Genomic DNA, 26,615 nt, shown 5'->3' on the forward strand with positions numbered 1-26,615 from the left:
CCCCAACGCGTGAGGGTCTTCTAGAAAAGGTGACGTGATATGAACATCACACGTCCGTGCCATCTTCAAGTCTTGTCTGCCTACCACACCACATCTCCCCTCTCGGCGTGCTTGACTTGATACAACACTTGGCGCCTCCTTTTTTTCTCCACATGAGCTTGGACTTCGGCGTCAATACCTTCTTCTTGTGAGGTCTTGATGAAACCCTGTGTTACTGAATATGAACTTTCTTTGTGCAACCCTGCATAGAAGTAATGCCTGGGCCACAAAGTTGTCGAACACAACCACCATTGCCTCTATGCATCCGTGGTGTCACAGAAAACTGTACTGCAGTACTCCTAGCACGGCAGTGCCGCTGCCCACTATCTCCACTGACGCGCTCGCCTCCCACTCCTCCCACGCGCATATGCGCCATATGCACTGAAACACCATCAGCACAAACATCATCAGTTTGTATACTGACATCAACACAAACTGAAACTGTAGCACATGCTGCAACATCCGCATCAACAATAGGACTAGCTTCATTTGGCTTGTCACCAACAAGAACTGGCTTGTCATCTACAAGCATGGCTGAAACATCACCAACATCGACGCTTGGAACATCATGCACCTCATGCTGCAACTTCTCCTTGCGGACCACTAATTCCACATCGGACTTGATATGATCATCACCGAGAGGCTTCAAAGTCCGCTGTTTACCACCATGCATAAAAGAATATGTATTTGCTCCCCCGGCATATGTCACATTACGATCATACTGCCATGGACGCCCAAGTAGCAATCCACACACCTCCAATGGCAACACATCACACTCTATCTCATCAACTTTAAATGACACACGCACCTTATGATTAATTTTTAGCATACCAATACTATTCAACCACTCAAGACGTTTAGGTTCAGGAAGACGCCATGTATACAACCCCAATGCCGCCACCATCGCCTTGCTTATGCCAATGGTACAACTACCACCATCAATCATCAAGTTGCAAGCCTTGCCCTTTATAATGCACTGAGTATGAAACAAACTCCACCGTTGAACCTTATCAGTTGTCTTGCAAGCATCACTGTGTACCTTCTTGAGCTGCATATTCAGCCCACTCAATGGTACATCCTCCTTCATAGTCACAGTAGTGCCCATGGTATCATAGCCAGGTTTCTTCTCCTCTGAAGATATCACCTCGCCCTTAGTGACTGTCTGTAATGGACCAACCTCCTGAATAGGAACTATGCACTTCCCAACTTCCTCTATTGCATGCACGACTTTAGGCGGCTACTCACTTGTCTCCATATACGGTAACACGAAACCATCACGAAGAAAAGTTTTGAAGTCCTTCCAAGTACAAGCAAAGTCTCCTCTTTCAACCGCATCACACCACCAATGGTCTAATTCCTCGTCCACACGCCGGTGAGTAAGAACATATGCATCATACCCACTGAACTTCCCATTGTATACGCGACATCGATTGAAACCCAGTTCCATGTGCTTTTCCCAATCTTCATAGTCCTCAACTGTCGCCATATGGTGTGATATCAACCAAGCTTGGATGCATGACGTTGTATTCCCAGCCTAATGTCAAGATAATCATTGAAAACAACACTTGACTTCTTGCCACGCGAACACCGTATGCCAAAAACATCGCCTGGAAACAAATTCGTCGCGGAAGACTGCTGAGCTGCCGATCTGGGAACCGGATGGTCCGGCCTGGGAGCCGGTTGGACCGGACCTGGGGCCGGTCTGGCCGGGCTGTGCACCGGGCTGAAGGGCGGAGCCCCCAGTACATCGCCCCGGTGGGCACCAGCGTATAGGCCGGTTTTTGCCAAACCGGCCGGTGGTGGGGCCGGTCTGGCTGGGCCTGGGACCGGGTGGGCCGGTGGTAGGGCAAGTGTGTCGGGCCTGGCACCGGATGATGTCCGAAACTTCATCTTCTTCCCGATTCCAAACCTCGAAATTCGCGATTCTACCAGCAAAAACAGCCCGAGACGGTGGAAAAACTGCGCCCCAACAGCACAAAACTTCCTCCACCTCAACCTCTTTCAACCTTGAGCCAATCTCCTCCGATACAAGCCGATCCGATGAGATTGATCAACAAAACCTCGCCGTGAGCAACCCAGAAATCTGATACCACATGATAAGGGGATCCCAGCTGATCCTCCTAGATATCTCCAATTACGTGCGGAACGCAACCTGGAGTAGGGGATAAATCCAGCAAGTAACGTGATGGAGATCACCACGCTTCAAAACCAAAGCACGACAATCCTTGATGAACACAAGAACCTCCGCAGCAACTATAATAGATAAACGGCGACGCCGTCCCCGGAGGGATGCTTCACCAAGCACACACGCGATAGCATCTAGACTTAACTCAAACTGGTTCTAACCCTCAAACCCTAGCCATCCAAGCCCTTATATGAGGGGGTTGTCCAGCCAGCCCTAGTGGGCCTCCCTACCTTGGTTTGGATAGGCCTAAACCAAACTGACTCAACTCAATAAAATCCTCAATTGACCCACATATGACCATAGATATAAAATACAGTAAATAAGATCACTAGCTAGGTGGAGTACTGAAATTGGGCTTCACCTCGACCTTCATGCATGTATCATGAAGGCACACGACTGGTATGTCCATACGGGTCGCGTGTCCATTTGCTAGCCCGCTTCCATTATAGTTAGCTGACGGCGCGGGTGGGCCAAAATATTGGTAGGGTGTCCTATTTTAGCATGCTACTACTAATCAGTTTTTTATATATAAATGTATCTACGAAAATTTTTACATCAGAATATTTAGCATCTGAAAAGAAAAACAAAGTTTTCTGAGGTTTTAGATTTCAACGCAAAAAATTTCAAATCTGAAAACTTGCCCTCCTCCTCTTCTACCCCTTCTCCACCTTATCCCCTCCTCCTCTTCCCTTATTCACATTCTCCCCTCCTCCTCTCTTCCACTTCTCCACCTTCTCTCCTCCTACTCTTCCACTTCTCCACCTTCTCCCCAAAGTTGACCACTATCTCCGGTGACCACCTCCTCTCCGATGATGGCGACCACCTCCTCTACCCTTCTCCTCCGCCTTGCTCCGATGCCTTCTCCGACGCCCCGTAATGCCACCGCTGATGCTTGCTTCGCCACCGTCGACGCCTGCTCTGATGCCTGCTCAGGTGACATGCTAATGTCCATCTCCTCTCATCAATGCCACAAGGAGGCGCCATGAGCTCGATTGATTTATTTTTGTTTTTAGGGTGTTTTGTGTAAGATCACGTGGACAGCTGGGAACTGGTCCCGCTCTTTTTTAATTGCGAAAAAATCACATTGGCAGCGGACCTAACTGATGCACGCGACTAATACTTTATTGGCAGCATGCTAGGCGTGCACGCGACTAGTACATGTCATAATATTCGCGTGTCGGGTACAGACACGACTAGTAGGTGCTTACCACTGGCGAGGTACCACTAGCGGGTCGGGGCACGCGACTGGTAGCCAAATTCAGCATGCGACTGGTAGGCTATTCTGTACTAAGGGCCACTGAGATCTCCGGCTTGCAGTTATGAGCTTATGAGCTTACGGGCGACGACATGGGGGTTGTCGTTCTGCCTAATAAATCGATGGTCCTATGGTTTCTCTCGCACCAAGATGATGATCTGCTTGATGTTTGTCCTTATTGACTTGTCCAGAGTGTTATGTTTTGGAAGGCTCCGCTGGCGAACTACCTTGGGTGTGCCGTGCATGGAGATTGTTCGATCTGATGGGATTCTACCGTGCGCGCCCATATTATTTCCTGACCGTTTGATTTCAGGAGGCAGCGGCACAATGCTCTGCTATCCGTTGCTATCATGGAACACGTCTTTTTCGTTCCACGGTGAAGTCAGAGATGGAGAATGGCATGGAAACCGAGATCTAAGAACTAATAATGGTGGTTTGAGTCTTTGCGACGATGAGAAATTTGTTTGGTGACTCGGGCTTCCTAGCAGCAGCATGTAAGTGTGGGCGGAAGCATGGGAGAATCTCAAAGTCTTACCTTTCAGGATGAAAATCCAAGGTCTTGCCTTTATTGATTGTGCCTGGTAATGGCCATTTTGAAGGCATTGTTTGAGAGAGAGAACTTTCTTCGGAATGAAAGCCTAACATTTATGATCGGATGATGATGGTGATCGTGCACTATTTTTTTCTTGGAGGTGTCGCTTTTGGTGAACTTAGACTCCATATGTTGTCTTTGTGGTATTTATGCTGCTACTACAAAGACGGAAACACTATAGCGGGACTTTTCTTTTTTAGCTTCTTGTTCTTTGTTTTTTTTTTGTGCATCCTACTACCATTAGTGTATTTTGTTGTTGCGGAAGCTCGATGTAATTGGCATCTTCGCGATATTAATATATTTCTATCGGATTTTGTTTTACATCAACGAATATATCAGCAAACAAATACACTGCCAACCGATAATGGTCAACAAGTCAAAACACAATTCGAAAGAACATGCCTCTGTTTCCTTAAAAATCCATAAGGAAAGAGCCAGCACAGACCTCCAATATGTGAATTTGGAACTTGAATATATAAACATTGCTGTATTCGATAATTGTATACTAAAATACAATGATTTGTTTGGATCTGAAAGCTATTAGTAGGTGACGGCCCATTTCGCTTCACTTTTCCATAATATTGGAACTATAGAAGAAGAAAATGTCGAGGCGGCTTACACTCCTATCAGCATCGTTACAGATCACAGGTATACTGATTGCTCACATCCAACTGGGATTTCTTTCGATTTCAATACCCAGATACCAATCAAATACTCTAATGATTTAGGCCAAACCAGTGCGGTAAAGACATATCATAGTTCAGTCTGGACCCTGGTCGCACCCATCTGTGATCCATAAATATACTTTGAGTGCTTCTGTGTTAGGAGTATGATTATCTGCTCTTCCAAATCTTCATCGGTATTGCACCTTCGGATGGTATTCTTTTCTCCATTTGTGACAATAATGACTTCGTCTTTGTATGTTGCTAGCAAATTGGCCACAACAATGTTCATCTTGTACTTGTTCAGAGCCATATCTGCTTTCTGGACAAGAATGTCTGAATCTGTCTCCAGCTGTCAATAATTGACAAAGTTAGAAAAAATAATTGAGAGCATTCGCACAAATGTACAAGTTGTTGGGTAAAGAATAATTTTGCTCTTCAATTACATCAACAACCTAACCTTGAAAGATATACAGAATGCCAAGGGAGCCCATTGGTTCCGCAATACAGAAAGCATTTTGGGAACCTGACTGAGCCTCATCTCTAGAGGGCCTCCTGCTGACTGAATCTTATGTTTTGCCTGCAGAAAAATCATTCCCTGTTTATTATGAAAAGCATTTGCAGCAAAGATTATTCTTCCATAGTGTTATTAGGTTTCTTTCCCTGGCGTTTAAAACAATCAGAACATGTGTACTGGGACTTCTTCAATCATACCATGCTATCCCAAGGAACATAGAAGTCGGAGACTGCTGCAGCAAGATAGAACATCCCGCGTAGCCCGACAGAGCTCACAGATGTACCCACCATCCTCAGTAACTGCAACCCATTAACGTGTCATGTTTTCCAATTTTTATCTGACTGATATGTGATTCTAGGAAGCAATCGAAGATACAAAACCTGAAGGTATTCAAATATCGTGGTGAATGGGATTTTCAGCAGAGAGCCACATTCCATAGCCTGCAGGAAATTCATCTGTCAGTACCCTTCTGTAAATCTAGTGTGCCACCGTTGATAAGCAATATATGTGCCATACTTCACCTTGGAATAGTCTCCAATTGATTTCTTTACCACTGTTTCATGGGACACGGCCACTGACAATAAAATAAATCTTAACAATAAGAGAACATTTTAGGGAGGTAAAATGTTGTTTTCCTATATCTGCACTGGACATGTATATTACCAACCTTGAACCTTTGATTCTTCATTGACATCTAAGAACTTGAGGAATGAATCGTCAGGCATGAACCTACAGTAAGGCTGGCAACTCCCACTGCACGGCATGTAGGTAGCAGCAAACTACAAATTATTCACAGTTGACAATAACCCCCAAAGTGGGCCATTGAATAATCATTTTGCTGTGTAGAGTGTAGGCACAGAACAATTCACAGAACCGAAAGAGGATAAAAACCAGTTTTGTTGCTTCTGTGTAAGATAGTTAGTATTAGCCTAGCTAGTAGCTTACCGTCTATGGACGAAGATAACAGCATAACCAGCCTTCAAGAAATACCTACATTAACAAAAGAAAACACATAAGTGCACATACGTCAAACTTTTCAGACATCATAAACTTAATTGTTCCAGTCATGTGCTTGTTATTACAGAAAGTCACATGTTCAAGCCAACATAGGTTTATCTGCAAGTATGCCTTGTAGACTTGTAGTTCCAGGCAAAGAGGACATGGTCAGTCCGCAAAGCAGAGCTGAAACCTACTATTCAAGACGTACAATTTAAAACTTAGAAATATTTACATAAACCAAATCCTTATTTTTCCGAGTGATGATTAAAATGAACTGAACTTTGAAGCTGCTTTCAACTGAACTGGGTCCTAGTGCACCTGGACATTCTCATGGAACATGTGCATATGGATGTGATGTACTTCTAGTCCAAGATTATATAATCTTATTGCATAGGCCCAAAGGGAAGTTAGGTTACAGTTGAGTGAGTGGTGGGTGTGGATGAACATGTAAAATGCTATTATTTGGCCTTGGCCATCTTCACACAAGTCATACAAGTAGGCAGCACAATCAAAAGCGACAGGAGCTGCACAGGAGATGGGCGGTTTACTCTGTTGAGGCAGCCCCGCGGTGGCCGGAGCTGAAGTTGTCGATGTACCGCACGCACCGCTGCTCCAGAGGCACCGTCGTACCGCCCGACGTCACGCACACGATAGGCCGCCCGCCGCCGGCCCCTGCGCAACACGAGCGGAACGGGGTCAGCCGTCACGCACGCACGTCGGGTGTTCGACAGAAGGACTCATTGCCACACACACAAACTGGGAACGCACAACGGGGTTAGTTAATTAACTACCTGCGTTGTTGGAGTTGCGAGCGATGAACTCTTGCAGCCTGGCGGCGATGGCGTCGGCGTCGCGCAGCGGCGGCGCGGTGGCGAAGAAGGATTCCGGGTCCTGTGCCGCGACCATTGTGGGAGATCTCCAACGGGTGTGGACAGCTTGACGAGGAAGTGGAAAGAAGGGAAGGAGAATTTATAGGAGAGCATTCGCCGGTTTACAACGTCGGCGGGGATCAGCAGAGATCAGATTCAAACAGAGGCGCGTTAAACTAAACCGTTCGCGGTCGCAATGTATGTCCAGGATCAGGACCACTAGCATAACCTAACGACACGACTGGATAACGATTGAATTGATTTGGAGTTAGACTCAAACCGCACATGGGTATCGACAATTTTGGTTTGTAGCAAAATGTACTACTCCACAGCTCAAAAAAAAAAAAAAAATGTACTACTCCACAAAAGATGTCTCAACTTAGTTAGAATTTAGATATACCTAGACCAGATTTATAATTTATATACATCTAAATTTGAAAAAATTGAGATATCTCTTATGAACAGAGGGCTCTTTCGAGCATTCAAGTTGCTCACCTACACTGAAATTGTGGGAGATTGCCCCTTTTGTTCACAAATAAGCGTACTTGTAGCCTTTGTTCTAGAGCAAACTTAATAAATTTAAACCAACTTTATAGGAAAGCGTAGTAATATTATTCACTATTCTAAATTCGTTTTAAATGTAGTTTCATAATATTTTGATTTAATGCCATATATGTTGCTACATTTATATACAAAATTGGTAAAAAAAATTAGAAAAATGATGTAGGCCAAAACCTAGATAACTAGATGTACACTTATTTGTAGAGGGAGGGAATATACTTTAAGGGCATATTTGACTCGCATGATTCCAAAAATGTAGAAATTAAAAAGTCACACGATAGGATTGGATTGCATGTGCAAAGCAAAGGATGGAATACCATATAAATTTAAGAAGTTAGGTGTTTGATTCATATGAATAGGAAAAACACAAGTTTTGTAACACGCATAATTAAATCAAGGTTGCAATAAATGCTTAAAATTAGACCATTATTATGCAATTTATGGCATTTGCCCCAATCTTTATGCATAGGAATGTAAAAAAGGACAGAACTCCTTGATTCAAATGTATTGTGTAGGATTCTTATAAAATTTGGATTCTTAGGATTTTTTCTACAAATATTGTTTGATTTTTAGAATCACAATCCTATAAAATTTCTACAAGGGGTTCCTTTGCACTTCATTTGGGAGGGAAACTTTTCTCCCCTTCATGTTCTTTTTACAAATCCTTTGATTTTTTCTGTGCAATCACACTCTTGGATCTAAAATCATGTACTTTTCACATGACATTTCAGTCATGTGTTTTTCTGACTCTTGTGTTACGGAAATCCTGTAAATCAAAGGAGTCTTGAGTGGATTGTGCAATTCCTTTGATTTTCATATGCAACATGTTCCAAAAAAAACTCAAGTTTTACTGCTCCGTTCGTTTGATCAAGTGGATAAACTGTGCTTCCAAAGGAAAGTTTCACCGCGGGTTCAAGGCATGTCTATAGAATTACAACTTCATCTCTTTACAAAAAAAGTTTAGCACAACCTCTTAATTACAATTAGGTCTAAACTAAAATGAAACTCCAGAAGAACAATTGCTAGACTAAACTTACTTCTACCTCTACCTATAGAGATACTTGACTTGCTAAATAAACTTTAACTGAACTCTATCTAGTTAGGTTCTATGATTAGGGAATTTGGTCTCTTCTATTCCTAGTCTATGTTTCCACCATGGTGTATGTAGAAGTTGAGTTAGTTGACTCCACTGATTGGGTCATGCCCCTTGTTGTAGTTGACTTCTCCATCTTCGTGTTTCATGGTAGCCTTTCTTTGATGACTCTCAATCTAAGCATCAGGGTTCAAGAAGGAACGGGTGAGTACGAGCGTACTCGCCTTGTTGCAAGAGGTTTTAAGCAAAGATATATAATTTACTATGAGAAAACTTTTAGTTCCTTAGTCAATTAGGCTTTTATTTGTCTTCGGTTATCTATTGTAGTATCAAGGGGTGGAGTCTCTGACCTCCCGATACCAAGAAACACATTTATTCGAGGTGTTATGGAGAAAAATGTTTACATGCATGAGGCAACCGCTTGGATATTATTAGGTAAAAGGGAAATATCATCATGTCTACAAACTTGACAAAGCTATTCTCAAAACTCAGCACAAAGCTGAAAGGAATTGTGTTCTGTCCCTCCAAGGCCGATATATCACTAATTATTCTTTTAATCAAAAGGAACTTTTCTATTTTGCGCTAATTTATGTTGACGATAGAACTGTTGGCTCTTCCTAGGGTGGTGGATTTCCGTTATAATTATTGTGAGTCCATATTAAGTCCACCTTTATCGAAATAGGAGTAGACAACGAGAGTGTAAGAAGAGGAATAGTACAATCTTAGAAATATAGCATTGGCAAACTTTTGCTTGTTGCTTTGATAGTCCACCAAAAGACTCCGCAAAGGGTTGTCCTTGGCTTGCCTTGATTTAGATGCAACTAGATATATTTTTCCTTTGTTTTCTATGTATTCAATTCAAATGGCAGGGGTTTGTGAGAAGCGGGAATCAACAGCCGACGGAGGAAACGGTGGTTAGCGCGCGGCACCATTACGGTACCGTCCATTGGCGCCGCCCGGCCAACTACTCAGACCTTCCATTAACTCGTAACTAACGGCAGCTCAAAGAAAAAACTCCTAACTAATAGGGGTCGTTAATCGCAGGGGCCAGCAGCCATGTCAACCGTCGCGTCTTCGTACGTACGTGTCGTCGTCGTCGCTCTCATCCTGAACCTTTTGTGTAGGGCTCCGTCGAATTTAATCCGACGCATTTTTTGTAGGTTGGTGAGGCTACGTACGCACGCTCCATGCGCGTCTCCCGTCCATCAAGAGCCTGAGTTTTTAGTTGCGCTTGCTGAATCGGCCGGGTGCTGCCACTCATGTCGAAATGGTGCACGCCTAGTCGTTCCATTCATAGCCTGATCGATCGGGTCGTCGTTTAATCTGGTCCCTGCGCTGCACGGAACTAACATGCGGTGGTCCGGCAGCAGCACGTACACCCGACCGATCATCCACGATGACCACATGCGCATGGATGGAACCTGCCACCCACCGGCCACGTACGATCGACGGCCAATCTCTTCTTGGACTAGGTACCATTTGTCTGTTTGACTAGGGAAAACCCCGTAATCAAGCAAATACAATAGCAAGTTTATAGCATATTTATGTAATTTTTTTTGAGAAACACAATATAAACGTAGGCGCTCACTCACCATAGCTATGAACGCACACACGCACACCCTATCTCTATGAGCACCTTCGGAAGACAGATCCAGCGGATTGGATCTTGAAATTTACGAAGTCACCACAGGTGTTTCGTTGTCGACAGGAATATCGCCTCCTACTGAATGAATATTCCGTCTTTCTGAGACACACATATATCAAACATGTAGTTTGACCTCTGTTCGGCTGGGGGTACAACCACCCTCCTAAACACCCAACCCCAGGTTGGTTCTCATATGTAATATAATTTTAGCTATATATGGAGGAGAAAGACATGAAAAAGTAAGAGGAATGACTCTCACATAGTAAGAGCTAGTTGCATGCTCTTAGTCAATTTGTGAGAGTCAGAGGTACCAATAAAGTACTCTCTTAGACCCATAACATGCGTTTGAATTAAATCATAACACTTATTACGGATTGAAATGAGCAGTATATTTTATACATGTTTTCTATAAGCTGGGTATAGATGATAGGACGATGGATTATAGTTAACATTTAGCTCTACAATTAAACATGCTCTAAGTGCATGTTCAGGTTTTAGAAAACCCCGTGAACTGCTCTTCCTCTCCCGACCGCTCTTCCTCGAGATCTCCAGATCCGGGGCCAGCAGGCCCCTCCCCTCTCCTCTACAGTGCTGGTCAGCGGCGAGTAAGGCGAGGGTCCACCCTGTACAGTAGGAGGTCTCTAGAGTTTAGCCTGGTGCTTGGTTTTGGTGCCATGCAGTTAGTTTGGAGTGCTTCGGGACCGACTCCGGTTACGTTTGATGGCGAATCTCTTCCTCGCAGTGCTCCACTGGTCGGAAACGACGATAATGAGTGGTGGCACCGACGACATCTCTGGCAGGGTTTGTCTTCCTCCTCCGGGCCACCATGGTGGCGGAACGAGGCCGTGGAAGGCTGGTGCTGCTGGTGATGCTAGGGAGATGCAGGGAATTCAAGCTGATGCAATTTCTTGGAGATCATCCTTGATGGCCCAAGTTTAGTCGACTCAACATGCCGGAGAGAGAGAGAGAGAGAGAGTGTGTGTGTGTGTGTGTAATCCTTGGTCGCCATTCGAGTCCTCGGTCTGCCAGCGGTTACCAAGGACCAGATTGTGTTTCTGCTCTTTTCTTTAGGGTCCTATTTGCATTTGCTGAGGTCTAGTTTGTAATAGCAATAGTTCTTGTGGACCTCTTTGTAATTTCTACTGCACCGTTGTTTTAATGAGAAGCACCTAGGCCCTTCGGCGATGTTCCCAATTTAAAAAAATAGTGCGTTGGTATAGCAAAGGCGCGAATTTATCAAGCATTCATAATTGGTGCATCTTGGTATGGACAGAAGCTTCATTTTGTTGCAGGAGAGAAGTCTAATTTACCCCCCTAAACTTGTCTCAAAGTTCAGCTTACAACCCTCAACTTTACTTTGGTTCAACTTTCAACCATGAATTCTAAAAACGGTTCAGAATCACCCCTTACATTGTATTAAGCTGGTTTTTCGTGTACCGTGTATGTTGTATGTTGATGAGTTGGCACAGTATATAGGAAGAAAACCCGCTAACTAGCGAGAAAAACTGGTTCAAAACATGTCAAAAAAGGGTAGAAGGTTCAATTCCGAACGGTTTATAGAATTCAGGGTTGAAGATTGAACCAGAATAAAGTTGAGAGTTGCAATCTAAACTTTGAGACGAGTTTAGAGGGTAAATTGGACTTCTCTCTTGTTGCAGAGAGGAAGAATAGCATGTAAATAAGCTATTCTGTGATTTTCACCTATCTGTATGACCACCAAGGATCACTATATGCACGAGCATATGCCCAATCATGGTCCAATCGCCAGAGTGACTAAATTAAGACGTTTCAAAAGATAATATGGTACCCTATAAAAGTTAATTGAGTAATTCTAAGAAAATTTATGAGTTTATTAGGGATATTCATAACTATATAAGCATAGATCATGCTAAGGTACTAAAGAGCTTCGAAGAAATAAAGTTCTTTCCAATTGCTTCTTTGTAAGAAAATAATTGTACTACATTAACTTAGTTATACATATGATGTTTTGAAAGCTAATCATCATCACCATATGCAACTTAGTGATTTATACTATTATATTAAAGTTGGTTGTCATGTATCAATAAAGTACTCCCCGATCCATATTATAACAAATATGTGTTGAACTAAATCACGCCACTTATTAAGGATCGGGATGAGCAGTACATTTTAGACATGTTTGTTATAAGCCGGCTATAGATGACAAGACAATGGCTTATAACCAACAGTTACCTCTACATTTAAACTTTCTCTAAGTGCATGTTGAGGTTTTAGAAAATGATTGATAGTGTGTCATCCTTCGACTCCTATGGTTGGATGGTGGCCGCTCTAGGATCCAGCCTCGACGGTTGCTCCTAAAATCTTCAGCTTGCGTCATTTCTTCTTCCTCTCGACTAGCGTGCCGCCTCCGGCGCGAATCTTCTCTTATATGGAACAAAAAATCAAATGAGTGGAAAGGGAAATAAAAATAAGTCGATGGAGGCGTGTGGAGGTTGGTGTAACGTGTGATCAACCCATCCTCGTCTTCTTCTCTGTTCATAGATCCTTCAAGATCGAGGTCGTTGGCTCTTCCCAACCGAGGTCCGTGTCTTTGATCTAGCTGATTGTATGGATACTAAGTTCTTGTCCCGGCGGTTTTGGCATTGATACGTAGATACCAAAGTGGCAACATCGGCACGCCATTGGCGTGTGCAGGAGGGAGAGGGTGTAGTTTTTTTCATGTAATGTTGGGGTTTGATTAATATAGAGAGCTTCGGTTCTTTCTTAAAAAAAACTGATGGAACAAAAGAAACATCATACAACAACACGCATGCAGCTAGAAAAGTTCATGTCTGATAAAACAACAGGCAGAGCTGCTAACAAAAACTTTTTTGTTTTTTGAGACAAGGCAGAGTTGCTGTCTGCCTCTGGGCTCTGGCCCGAGGGGTTCAGATTGGCGAGCCCGCTACTACCCTCGGCTGGCCCGGAGCGGATTAGAGGCCTCGGCTAGTATGGCCCAGAGTGTCACACCTGAGCTGGTCAAGACGAAGACCCAGGAATACGCCTTCGACGTTGAGTGGGTTCGAAGGCGTGTGTGTAGCGCGTGAGTGTAGGCCTGAGTGTGGCAGCCAAGTTTATATTGGTTGACCCTGTAACGTGGAGAGCAGGAAAGAAAAAGGAGAAAGGAAACTATCCCAGAACTGCTATCCTCTCTCTCCCGTGTTCTTCCTTCTCTCTACTGATTCAATTCCTCTTGTATCTAGCTAGAGCTCACGTCCCAGATCTCCATCGGGGCAAGGGGCGTTACAGTGGTATCAGATTCAGATCGGTTTGGGGATTTTCCAATTCTCAGATCAAGCGGAGGCCAGCACCACGGCGCCCTCCAAACCATCACCGCAGACCCAATTTGTGCTCACGGCCATGGGGGATGCGGCGGAGCGCACAGAGGTGGCGTTGGCGGCGATTCGGGAGAGCTTGGACCGAGTCCATGTGCAGATGGAGTCCGTGGATGCGCGTGTGGCCTTGCTTGACACAGCGTACCAGCAGGTGGCGTCGCAGCTGGACCTCCACTCCAGGGCCGTGTCGGAGCACACCCGCATCATGGATTCGATGGAACAGCGGCAGGATTCGCTGGCGCAGCACATGGCGGCCACGGCGGAGGCGGTGGCGCGCCTGTGTGGCGCGAAGGCGCCAGCGGTGGAGGAGGAGGATGTGGAGTTGGAGACCACGCGCGCAGCTGGGAAGGGGAGCGCCTTCGTGGGCGTCGGTCGAGGCGCGCCCGCAGGCGGTGGATTTCATCCTGGTTCATCATCGACAAATCGACCTCCAGAACCAGGAGGCCCCTCAAGCGGCGGGGAAGCAGGGCGCTCAGGAGATCACCAGAGTGGCAAAGTCCCTATCAAGATGAACTTCCCCAAATTCGATGGTGAGTTTCCGCGAATTTGGCGTGATAAATGCTTGGATTACTTCAGAGTTTGCAACATACATCCCACTATGTGGCTTACGGCGGCAACTATGCACCTGGAGGGGAACGCTGCACATTGGTTCCAGGCTTACAAGCTCAAACATGTGGTGCAAGGCTGGCCTGATTTCATCAAAGCAGTGGAGGCGAAATTCGGAGTCCATGATCATCGTCAGTTCATGGATGAGCTACTGGCACTTAAGCAAACCGGTTCTGTCGATGAATATTGTGCCAAGTTCCAGGAGCTGGTGTACAAAATAGCTAGCCACAATCCCAATTATGATGATACATTCTTGGTATCTCAATTTCTGAAAGGGCTCAAAGCTGATATTCGTCTGCCGGTGGCTTCACAAATCCCGGAGACGCTGGATCGTGCAATGTTGCTCGCTCATGTACAGCAGGATTTACAAGGGCAACAGAAACCATGGGGAGCCCGACAGAATGCAACATACAAAGCAGACACAGCAGTGCCAAACCAGGATACCGTTCGTGCACCCCTGAAATTGGGGAGTAGGGATATGTGGAAGGATCGCCAACTTCGTGAATATCGCCGAGCGAACTGTAGGATAACGTTGCATAGAAAACAAAAATTTTCCTACGGCGAACACGCAATCCAAGCCAAGATGCAATCTAGAAGACGGTAGCAACGAGGGGGTATCGAGTCTCACCCTTGAAGAGATTCCAAAGCCTACAAGATGAGGCTCTTGTTGCTGCGGTAGACGATCACTTGCCGCTTGCAAAAGCGCGTAGAAGATCTTGATCACGATCGGTTCCGGCGCCACGAACGGGCAGCACCTCCGTACTCGGTCACACGTTCGGTTGTTGATGAAGACGACGTCCACCTCCCCGTTCCAGCGGGCAGCGGAAGTAGTAGCTCCTCTTGAATCCGACAGCACGACGGCGTGGTGTCGGTGGCGGTGTAGAAGTCCATGAGCTTCGCTAAGCAATGCGGGCAATATGGAGTGGAGGAGCTTGGCTAGGGTTTGGGAGGGTGGCCGGCCACTCTATGGGGGCGGCCAGCTTATGGTCTTGGGGTTGGCCGGCCCCTCCCTTGGCCCCTCATTATATAGGTGGATCCCAAGTGTTGGTGTCCAAGTCTTCGAATAAGACCGAAACCAAAACCTTCCATAGGAGGGGAAACCTAGCCCAACTAGGACTCCCACCCAAAGGTGGGATTCCCACCTCCCATGTGGGGGTGGTCGGCCCCCTATGGTGGAGTCCACTTGGGACTCCACCCCATCTAGGGCTGGCCGGCCATGGAGGTGGAGTCCCTTGTGGACTCCACCTTCCTTGGTGGTTTCTTCCGGACTTTTCTAGAACCTTCTAGAACCTTCCATAGAACCTTCCGCGACATTTTATTTCACATAAAATGACATCCTATATATGAATCTTATTCTCCGGACCATTCCTAACTCCTCGTGATGTCCGGATCTCATCCGGACTCCGAACAAATATTCGAACTCCATTCCATAATTCAAGTGCTACCATTTCAACATCCAACTTTAAGTGTGTCACCCTACGGTTCGAGAACTATGCGGACATGGTTGAGTACTCACTCCGACCAATAACCAATAGCGGGATCTGGAGATCCATAATGGCTCCCACATATTCAACGATGACTTTAGTGATCGAATGAACCATACACATATATTACCAATTCCCTTTGTCTCGCGATATTTTACTTGTCCGAGGTTTGATCTTCGGTATCACTCTATACCTTGTTCAACCTCGTCTCCGACAAGTACTCTTTACTCGCACCGTGGTATGTGGTCTCTTATGAACTCATTCATATGCTTGCAAGACATTAGACGACATTCCACCGAGAGGGCCCGTAGTATATCTATCCGTCATCGGGATGGACAAATCCCACCGTTGATCCATATGCCTCAACTCATACTTTCCTGATACTTAATCCCACCTTTATAGCCACCCATTTACGCAAAGTGGTGTTTGGTGTAATCAAAGTACCTTTCCGGTATAAGTGATTTACATGATCTCATGGTCATAAGGACTAGGTAACTATGTATCGAAAGCTTATAGCAAATAACTTAATGACGAGATCTTATGCTACGCTTAATTGGGTGTGTCCATTATATCATTCACACAATGACATAACCTTGTTATTAATAACATCCAATGTTCATGATTATGAAACTAATCATCCATTAATCAACAAGCTAGTTTAAGAGGCATACTAGGGACTTCTTGTTTGTCTACATATCACACATGTACTAATGTTTCGGTTAATACAATTCTAGCATGATATATAAACATTTATCATAAACATAAAGATATAAATAATAACCACTTTATTATTGCCTCTAGGGCATATCTCCTTGATCTCCCACTTGCACTAGAGTCAATAATCTAGATTACATTGTAATATACCTAACACCCATGGCATTCTGGTGTTGGTCATGCTTTGCCCTAGGGAGAGCTTTAGTCAACGGATCCGCTACATTCAGATCGGTGTGTACTTTGCAAATCTTTACTTCTCCATCTTCGATGTACTCGCGAATCGAGTGGTAACGCAGCTTGATATGCTTCAGCCTCTTGTGTGACCTTGGCTCTTGTGCATTGGCGATGGCACCCCAGTTATAACTGAAAATGATTAATGGGTCCAATGCACTAGCAACCACACCGAGCTCTACAATGAACCTCTTCATCCATACCGCTTCGATGAAGCCTCGAAGCCGCTTATGTACTCTGATTCCGTTGAAGACTTCGCCACCGTGCACCGCTTCGAGCTTGCCCACTATCGCAAAGCACCATTCAATATAAACACGTACCCAGATTGTGACTTAGAGTCATCGGGATCGGTGTTCCAACTTGCATCGGTGTAACCGTTTACAACGAGCTCTTGGTCACCTCCATAACAAAGAAACATATCCTTAGTTCTTTTCAAGTACTTCAGATATTCTTGACCGCTGTCCGATGTTCCATTCCTGGATCACTTTGATATCTGCTAGTCAAACTAACAAAGATGTGCTATATCCGGTCTAGTACATAGCATGGCATACATGATAGATCCTACTGCCGAGGCATAGGGGATGTTACACATCCTTTCTCTTTCTTCTGTAGTAGCCGGTCCTTGAGTTTTACTCAATACCTTGCCTGGTAACATAGGTAAGAACCCTTTCTTACTTTCGTCCATTCTAAACTTCTTTAGAATCTTGTCCAGATATGTACTCAGTGATAGCCCTATTAGGCGTCTTGATCTATCTCTATAAATCTTGATGCCTAATATATACGATGCTTCACCAAGGTCTTTCATAGAAAAACAATTATTCAAATAACCCTTAACACTGCTTAATAGTTCTATATCATACCCGATCAATAATATGTAATCTACATATAATATCGGGAATGCTACGGTAGCTCCCACTCACTTTCTTGTAAATACAGGCCTCTCCATGACACTTTGTATAAACCCGAAGTCTTTGATCACCTTATCAAAGCGTCGGTTCCAACTTCTTGATGCTTGCTTCAGTCCATAGATTGAACGCTGAAGTTTGCATACTTTGTCGACATTTTTAGGATCGACAAAACCTTTGGGTTGTACCATATACAACTCTTCCTCAATATCTCCATTAAGGAACGCCGTTTTGACATCCATCGCCAAATCTCATAATCGAAAAATGCAGCTATTGCTAACAAAATCCTCACAGATTTTAGCTTCGCTACAGGTGAGAAAGTCTCATCGTAGTCAACTCCTTGAATTTGTCTGAAACCCTTTGCGACAAGTCGAGCTTTATAGACAGTAATATTACCATCAGCATCTGTTTTTCTCTTGTAGATCCATTTATTCTCGACAGCCTTTCGGCTATCGTGTAAGTCTACCAAAGTCCATACTTTGTTATCATACATGGATCCCATTTCGGATTTCATGGCTTCTTGCCATTTGTTGGAATCTCTGGGCTCATCATCGCTTCTTCATACGTCGCAGTGGTCCTCATCATTGTTATCTACAATCATGACATTTAGACAAGGATCATACCAATCAGGAGTGGCACGTTCCCTTGTCGATCTGCGAGGTTCGATGGTTTCCTCGTTCGAAGTTTCATGATCATTATCATTAGCTTCCTCTCGTTGCCGGTGTAGGCGGTGCATGTACAACTTCCGATCGCGCTACTCGATCAACGAGTATAGATTCATCAATCTCATCGAGTTCTACTTTTCTTCCAGTCACTTCTTTAGTGAGAAATTCTTTCTCAAGAAAGGTTCCGTTCTTAGCAACAAAGATTTTGCCTTCGGATTTGTGATAGAAAGTGTACCCTATAGTTTCCTTAGGGTATCCTATGAAGACGCATTTCTCCGCTTTGGGTTCTAGCTTGTCCGGTTGTAACTTCTTTACATAGGCTTCGCAACCCCAAACTTTCAGAACGATGACTTAGGTTTCTTATTAAACCATAATTCATACGGTGTCGTTTCTACGGATTTTGATGGTGCTCTATTTAAAGTGAATGCGGCTGTCTCTAATGCATAACTCCAAAAAGATAACGGCAAATCGTAAGAGACATCATACTACGAACCATATCTAAGAGAGTTCGATTACGACGTTCGGACACACCGTTTCGTTGAGGTGTTCCCGGCGGTGTCAATTGTGAAAGTATTCCGCATTTCTTTAAATGCATGCCAAACTCATAACTCAGATATTCACCTCCACGATCAGATCGTAGAAATTTGATCTTCTTGTTACGTTGATTTTCTACTTCACTTTGAAATTCCTTAAACTTCTCGAAAGTTTCGGATTTATGTTTCATGAAATAGATATACCCATATCTACTCAGATCATCTGTGAAGGTTAGAACATAACGATAACCACCGCGCGATGCTACGCTCATTGGTCCACATACATCTGTATGTATGATTTCCAATAAGTCAAGTAGCTCGCTCCATCATACCGTAAAATGGAGTCTTTGTCATTTTACCCATTAGACATGCTTCGCATCTATCAAGTGACTCAAAGTCAAGTGATTCAAGTAATCCATCAAGCATGGAGTTTCTTCATGCGTTTCACTCCAATATGACCAAGACGACAGTGCCACATATAAGTAGAATTATCATTAAGTTTAATTCGCTTAGCATCAATGTTATGTATATGCGTATCACTACTATCGAGATCTAATAGAAATAAGCCATTCTTTTGTGGTGCTCGACCATAAAAGATATTATTCATAAAAATAGAACAACCATTATTCTCGGACTTGAATGAATATCCGTCTTGCATTCAACCAGATCCAGATATAATGTTCATGCTCAACGCAGTACATAATAGCAATTATTTAGGCTTAAAACTAATCCCGAAGGTAGATGTAGAGGAAGTGTGCCGACTGCGATCACATTGACCTTGGATCCGTTTCCAACGCGCATCGTCACTTCATCTTTCAGCTTGTCGTTTATTCTTTAGTTCCTGTTTCGAGTTACCAATATGAGCAACCGAACCAAGATTATCAAATACCCAGGTACTAGAACGAGAACCAGTGAAATGAACATCTATAACATGTATATCAAATATACCTTCTTTCTTCTTCTTGACAAGGCCGCTCTTCAGATCAGCCAGATACTTGGAGCAATTACGCTTCCAGTGTCCCTTCTCCTTGCAGTAATAGCACTCAGCATCAGGCTTAGGGCCGTTCTTAGGTTTCATAGGAGGCGTGGCAGCTTTCTTGCCACCCTTCTTGAATTTTCCCTTAGACTTGCCCTGTTTCTTGAAACTGGTGGTCTTGTTGACCATCAACACTTGGTGCTCTTTCTTGATCTCAATCTCAGCAGCTTTTAGCATGCCAAAAAGTTCTTGTAACTCCTTGTTCATGTTCTGCATATTGTAGTTCATCACAAAGTTCTTGTAACTTGGTGGCGATGATTGAAGGACACGATTAATCCCGATCATTAGGAATCACTATTCCCAAGTCATCGAGTTTCTTCGCATGCCCGGTCATGGCGAGCATGTGCTCACTAACGGAGCTGCCTTCTTCCATCATACAATTTGAAGAAATGTTTCGATGCTTCATAGCATTCCATCGCCGCATGAGTCTCGAATATAGCTTTCAGCTCATTCATTAACTCATGAGGATCATGGTGCTCAAAACGTTTTTGAAGATCGGATTCCAGACTGCACAGGATGGCACACTGAACTTGAGAGTGCCGAGTTTTCCGAGTCGCGTAAACAGCTTTTACTTCATCGGATTCATCTTCTGCAGGAGGGTCACCTAGCGGTGCATCAAGCACAAATTGCAGATTTCCGCCAGAGAGGAAGATCCTCACATGACGGAACCAGTCGGTGAAGTTGCTACCGTTGCTCTTAAGTTTCTCTTTCTCTAGGAACCGATTAAAATTGATTGGGGACGCCATCTCTACAACATATATTTGCAATAGTTTAGACTAAGTTTATGACAAATTGAGTTCAAATTTTAATTCAACATAATTAAAAACCTAAGTGAACTCCCACTCAAAACAATATCCCTCGCATTGTCTTAGTGATCACACGAACCAAATCCACCGCACCTAAACCCGATCATCACGAGAAAAGGTGTGATTTCAATGGCGAACACTCAAAGTGTTCATCATATCAACCATATGATTCATGCTCTACCTTTCGGTATCACGTGTTCCGAGACCATGTCTGTACATGCTAGGCTCGTCAAGGCCACCTTAGTATCCGCATGTGCAAAACTGTCTTGCACCCGTTATATGTACTTATTGAATCTATCACACCCGATCATCACGAGGTGCTTCGAAACGACAAGACTTGGCAACGGTGCTACTAAGGATGAACACTTTATTATCTTGAGATTTTAGTGAGGGATCATCTTATAATGCTACCGTCGCGATCTAAGCAAAATAAGATGCATAAAAAGGATTAACATCACATGCAGTTCATATGTGATATGATATGGCCCTTTTGTTCTTGCGCCTTTGATCTTCATCTCCAAAGCACGGATATGATCTCCATCATCTTCGGGCATGATCTCCATCATCGTCGGCGTAGCGTCAAGGTCAATGGCGCCGTCTTTATGATTGTCCTCCATGTAGCAACTATTACAACTACTTTGAAATACTACTCAACATGAAATTTAAAGACAACCATAAGGCTCTGCCGGTTGCCACAATACAATAATGATCATCTCATACATATTCATCATCACATTATGGCCATATCACATCACCAAACCACCAAACACAACTTAGACGTCTCTAATTTGGTTTGCATATTTTACGTGGTTTAGGGTTTTCGAGAGAGATCTAATCTACCTACGAACATGAACCACAACGTTGATACTAATGTTTTCAATAGAAGAGTAAATTGAATCTTTACTATAGTAGGAGAGACAGACACCCGCAAAGCCTCTTATGCAATACAAGTTGCATGTCGAACGAGGAACAAGTCTCATGAACGCGGTCATGTAAAGTTAGTCCGAGCCGCTTCATCCCACTATGCCATAAAGATGCAAAGTACTCAAACTAAAGATAACAAGAGCATCAACGCCCACAAACCATTGTGTTCTACTCGTGCAACCATCTATGCATAAACACGGCTCGATACCACTTTGTAGGATAACGTTGCATAGAAAACAAAAATTTTCCTACGGCGAACACGCAATCCAAGCCAAGATGCAATCTAGAAGACGGTAGCAACGAGGGGGTATCGAGTCTCACCCTTGAAGAGATTCCAAAGCCTACAAGATGAGGCTCTTGTTGCTGCGGTAGACGATCACTTGCCGCTTGCAAAAGCGCGTAGAAGATCTTGATCACGATCGGTTCCGGCGCCACGAACGGGCAGCACCTCCGTTCTCGGTCACACGTTCGGTTGTTGATGTAGACGACGTCCACCTCCCCGTTCCGGCGGGCAGCGGAAGTAGTAGCTCCTCTTGAATCCGACGAGCACGACGGCGTGGTGTCGGTGGCGGTGTAGAAGTCCGGCGGAGCTTCGCTAAGCAATGCGGGCAATATGGAGTGGAGGAGCTTGGCTAGGGTTTGGGAGGGGTGGCCGGCCACTCTATGGGGGCGGCCAGCTTATGGTCTTGGGGTTGGCCGGCCCTCCCTTGGCCCCTCATTACATAGGTGGATCCCAAGTGTTGGTGTCCAAGTCTTCGAATAAGACCCGAAACCAAAACCTTCCATAGGAGGAAACCTAGCCCAACTAGGACTCCCACCCAAAGGTGGGATTCCCACCTCCCAGGTGGGGGTGGCCGGCCCCCTATGGTGGAGTCCACTTGGGACTCCACCCCATCTAGGGCTGGCCGGCCATGGAGGTGGAGTCCCTTGTGGACTCCACCTTCCTTGGTGGTTTCTTCCGGACTTTTCTAGAACCTTCTAGAACCTTCCATAGAACCTTCCGCGACATTTTATTTCACATAAAATGACATCCTATATATGAATCTTATTCTCCGACCATTCCGGAACTCCTCGTGATGTCCGGATCTCATCCGGACTAGAACAAATATTCGAACTCCATTCCATAATTCAAGTGCTACCATTTCAACATCCAACTTTAAGTGTGTCACCCTACGGTTCGAGAACTATGCGGACATGGTTGAGTACTCACTCCGACCAATAACCAATAGCGGGATCTGGAGATCCATAATGGCTCCCACATATTCAACGATGACTTTAGTGATCGAATGAACCATACACATATATTACCAATTTCCTTTGTCTCGCGATATTTTACTTGTCCGAGGTTTGATCTTCGGTATCACTCTATACCTTGTTCAACCTCGTCTCCTGACAAGTACTCTTTACTCGTACCGTGGTATGTGGTCTCTTATGAACTCATTCATATGCTTGCAAGACATTAGACGACATTCCACCGAGAGGGCCCAGAGTATATCTATCCGTCATCGGGATGGACAAATCCCACTGTTGATCCATATGCCTCAACTCATACTTTCCGGATACTTAATCCCACCTTTATAGCCACCCATTTACGCAGTGGTGTTTGGTGTAATCAAAGTACCTTTCCGGTATAAGTGATTTACATGATCTCATGGTCATAAGGACTAGGTAACTATGTATCGAAAGCTTATAGCAAATAACTTAATGACGAGATCTTATGCTACGCTTAATTGGGTGTGTCCATTATATCATTCACACAATGACATAACCTTGTTATTAATAACATCCAATGTTCATGATTATGAAACTAATCATCCATTAATCAACAAGCTAGTTTAAGAGGCATACTAGGGACTTCTTGTTTGTCTACATATCACACATGTACTAATGTTTCGGTTAATACAATTCTAGCATGATATATAAACATTTATCATAAACATAAAGATATAAATAATAACCACTTTATTATTGCCTCTAGGGCATATCTCCTTCACGAACAACCTTTGTTTTCGCTGTGGGGATAAATACGAGCCAACTCATCACTGTGCCAAGAAAGCAGAAGTGCATGCTTTGTCCATGGAAGATCATCGAGCAGAAATTCCAGAGGAGATACTTGAACTAATGGAATTGCAGGATCTTGCCAATGCTCAGGAATTGTCTCTCTCCATAAATGCAGTGTCTGGGAGTGATAGTGATGGCACTATTCGTATTCGTGCTCTTGTGCAAAACCAGGTGATGTTGCTGCTGGTAGACTCGGGCAGTAGCCACACTTTCATCAATGAACGATTTGTGCAGCGCTTACACTGTCCCACAACACATATCAACCCTGTGTCCGTCAAGGTGGCTAGTGGAGATGTGTTGATGTGTGACCAGATGGTGTCACAATTGTCCTGGTGGGCTCAGGGATACACATTTGCAACTGATATGCGGGTACTTCCTCTGGGAGCATATGATGCCATATTAGGTGTCGATTGGCTCAAGAATTGTGGAGATATGAGGTGCAGCTGGGTCACCAAAACGCTCAAATTTGATCTAAATGGGCAGGCAGTGACTTTGCGAGGCATTCAGTCAAAAGAACAAGACCAATTGTGTGAGCTGCCCGTAGAACAACTGATGAAATGGGCATCAGGCAATGATGTGTGGGCTGTTGCAGTACTAGAAGGTGCTGATGCTAACATTACAACAACAGTTATGCCACCACAGATTCAAGAGGTGCTTGACAGTTTTGCCCCTATATTTGCTGAACCTCAAGGTCTTCCACCACATCGTGAGTATGATCATGCCATTGCTCTGCAACCAAATGCAATTCCTGTCAACTCTCGACCATACAGATACTCACCTATGCACAAGGATGAGATCGAGCACCAAATACGAGCAATGCTCAAATCTGGGGTCATTGTTCCCAGCATGAGCCCATTTGCATCTCCAGTGCTTTTGGTCCTCAAAAAGGATGGCGAGTGGCGGTTTTGTATTGATTATGGGCGTCTCAATGAGCTCACGATTAAGAACACTTTTCCAATGCCAATCATCGATGAGTTATTAGATGAACTTGCAGGGGCTAAATTCTTCTCCAAACTGGACTTACGCTCCGGGTACCATCAAATTCGTATGCGGGCAGAGGATGAGGAAAAGACCGCGTTCAAAACCCATCAAGGCCACTATCAATTTAGAGTGATGCCGTTCGGATTATCCAATGCCCCAGCCACATTCCAATGTATCATGAATTCCATCCTCAGCCCTTGCTTAAGAAGATTTGCACTTGTATTTATGGACGATATTCTTGTATACAGTCCAGACCTGCAAGAGCATGCTACACATTTGTCAGCAGTGCTTCAGTTGCTCAGTGACAACCAATTTTATGTCAAACCATCCAAGTGCTCGTTTGCACAAACAGAATTGGAATACCTGGGACACATTGTGTCAGCCAATGGAGTTGCCACAGATCCTCGCAAGACCCAGGCGATGAAGGATTGGCCTCGCCCATCAAATGTCACTGAACTGCGAGGGTTCTTAGGTCTGACCTGCTATTACCGCAAGTTTGTGCGTGGTTACGGAATTATGGCGAAACCCCTCACTAATCTTTTGAAGAAGAAATCATTTGAATGGTCAATAGAGGCTGAAGAAGCATTTAACCAGTTGAAGGCAGCTATGGTGACGACACCGGTTTTAGCACTCCCTAATTTCGAGAAACAGTTTGTGGTCGAGACTGACGCATGCGACACCGGCATAGGGGCAGTGCTCATGCAAGACGGACACCCTCTAGCATTTCTCAGCAAATCTCTGAGTATGCAACATAGGGCACTATCCATTTATGAAAAGGAATTTCTGGCTCTTATCATGGCAGTCGAGAGGTGGCGCTCGTATCTGCAACGAGGTGAATTCCTGATCAGAACAGATCACCATAGTCTGACATATTTAGATGAGCAAGTCTTGCAATCACCGATGCAGCGCAAGGCAATGGCTCGGTTAATGGGACTACAGTTTCGTATCCTATACAAAAAAGGGGCTGAGAACACAGCGGCCGATGCGCTCTCTCGCATTGGTCAAGTTTTTCAATTGCATGCCATATCTGAAGTACGACCTACGTGGCTACAGGAAGTACTGAATTCTTATGTTACTGATCCATTTGCTCAAGAGAAAATCAAAGAGTTGGCAGTACACAGTCCTGATGACCACGGATTCAAGCTGCAACAAGGATTGATCAAGGTACATGGGAAGATTTGGGTGGGAGCAAACTCGGCCTTGCAAACCAAGTTGATCAACGCCTTCCACAACAGTGCCCTAGGTGGCCATTCAGGTGTCCTAGCCACATACAAGAGATTAAAAAGGTTGTTCTCCTGGCATGGTATGAAAACTGCTGTTGATGATTTTGTGAGACAATGTTCAGTTTGCCAACAGGCCAAACACAGTAACACTAGACCTGCGGGGTTGTTACAACCCTTGCCGATTCCTTCTGGCATTTGGCGGGAGCTGACAATGGACTTTGTTGAGGGCCTCCCTCTCTCTGCGGGTGCCAACGTCATCATGGTGGTGGTCGACCGCCTCACCAAGTACGCACACCTGGTACCCCTCAAGCATCCTTATAATGCAGCTTCGGTGGCGCAAGCATTTCTGGATTCGGTGGTCAAGTTACATGGTGTGCCCTTGTCGATTATATCTGACCGTGACCCAATTTTCCTGAGCAAATTATGGAAAGAGTTGTTCTCTGCTATGGGTACCAAACTGAAGTTTACGACAGCGTACCACCCCCAGACTGACGGACAGAGCGAACGGGTAAATCAGTGAATTGAAATGTATCTGCGCTGCTTCGTTCACGACACACCTAAGAAGTGGCGACAGTGGCTGCCCTTGGCTGAACTCTGGTACAATTCCTCTTACCATTCAGCTATTCATTCTTCGCCATTCAAAGCATTGTATGGTTGTGAACCAAACCTGGGAGCA

General features: G+C 44.6%; 1 protein-coding gene across 1 annotated transcript; it reads right to left on the minus strand.

The window, feature by feature from the left end:
• Window positions 1–4,522: 4,522 nt before the first annotated feature.
• On the minus strand, window positions 4,523–7,272 carry LOC127326448 (phosphopantothenate--cysteine ligase 1). Its single transcript, XM_051353303.2, has 9 exons — window positions 7,041–7,272; window positions 6,798–6,921; window positions 6,196–6,240; window positions 5,918–6,003; window positions 5,772–5,824; window positions 5,631–5,690; window positions 5,448–5,549; window positions 5,194–5,313; window positions 4,523–5,085 (listed from the first exon to the last, which is right to left on the minus strand). Exons 1-9 carry the CDS (start codon window positions 7,153–7,155, stop codon window positions 4,825–4,827), a joined length of 966 nt encoding a protein of 321 aa, XP_051209263.1. The 5' UTR covers window positions 7,156–7,272; the 3' UTR covers window positions 4,523–4,824.
• Window positions 7,273–26,615: the final 19,343 nt, after the last annotated feature.

Source organism: Lolium perenne, chromosome 6 (genome assembly GCF_019359855.2).
Source record: "Lolium perenne isolate Kyuss_39 chromosome 6, Kyuss_2.0, whole genome shotgun sequence".
Lineage (NCBI taxonomy): Eukaryota > Viridiplantae > Streptophyta > Magnoliopsida > Poales > Poaceae > Lolium > Lolium perenne.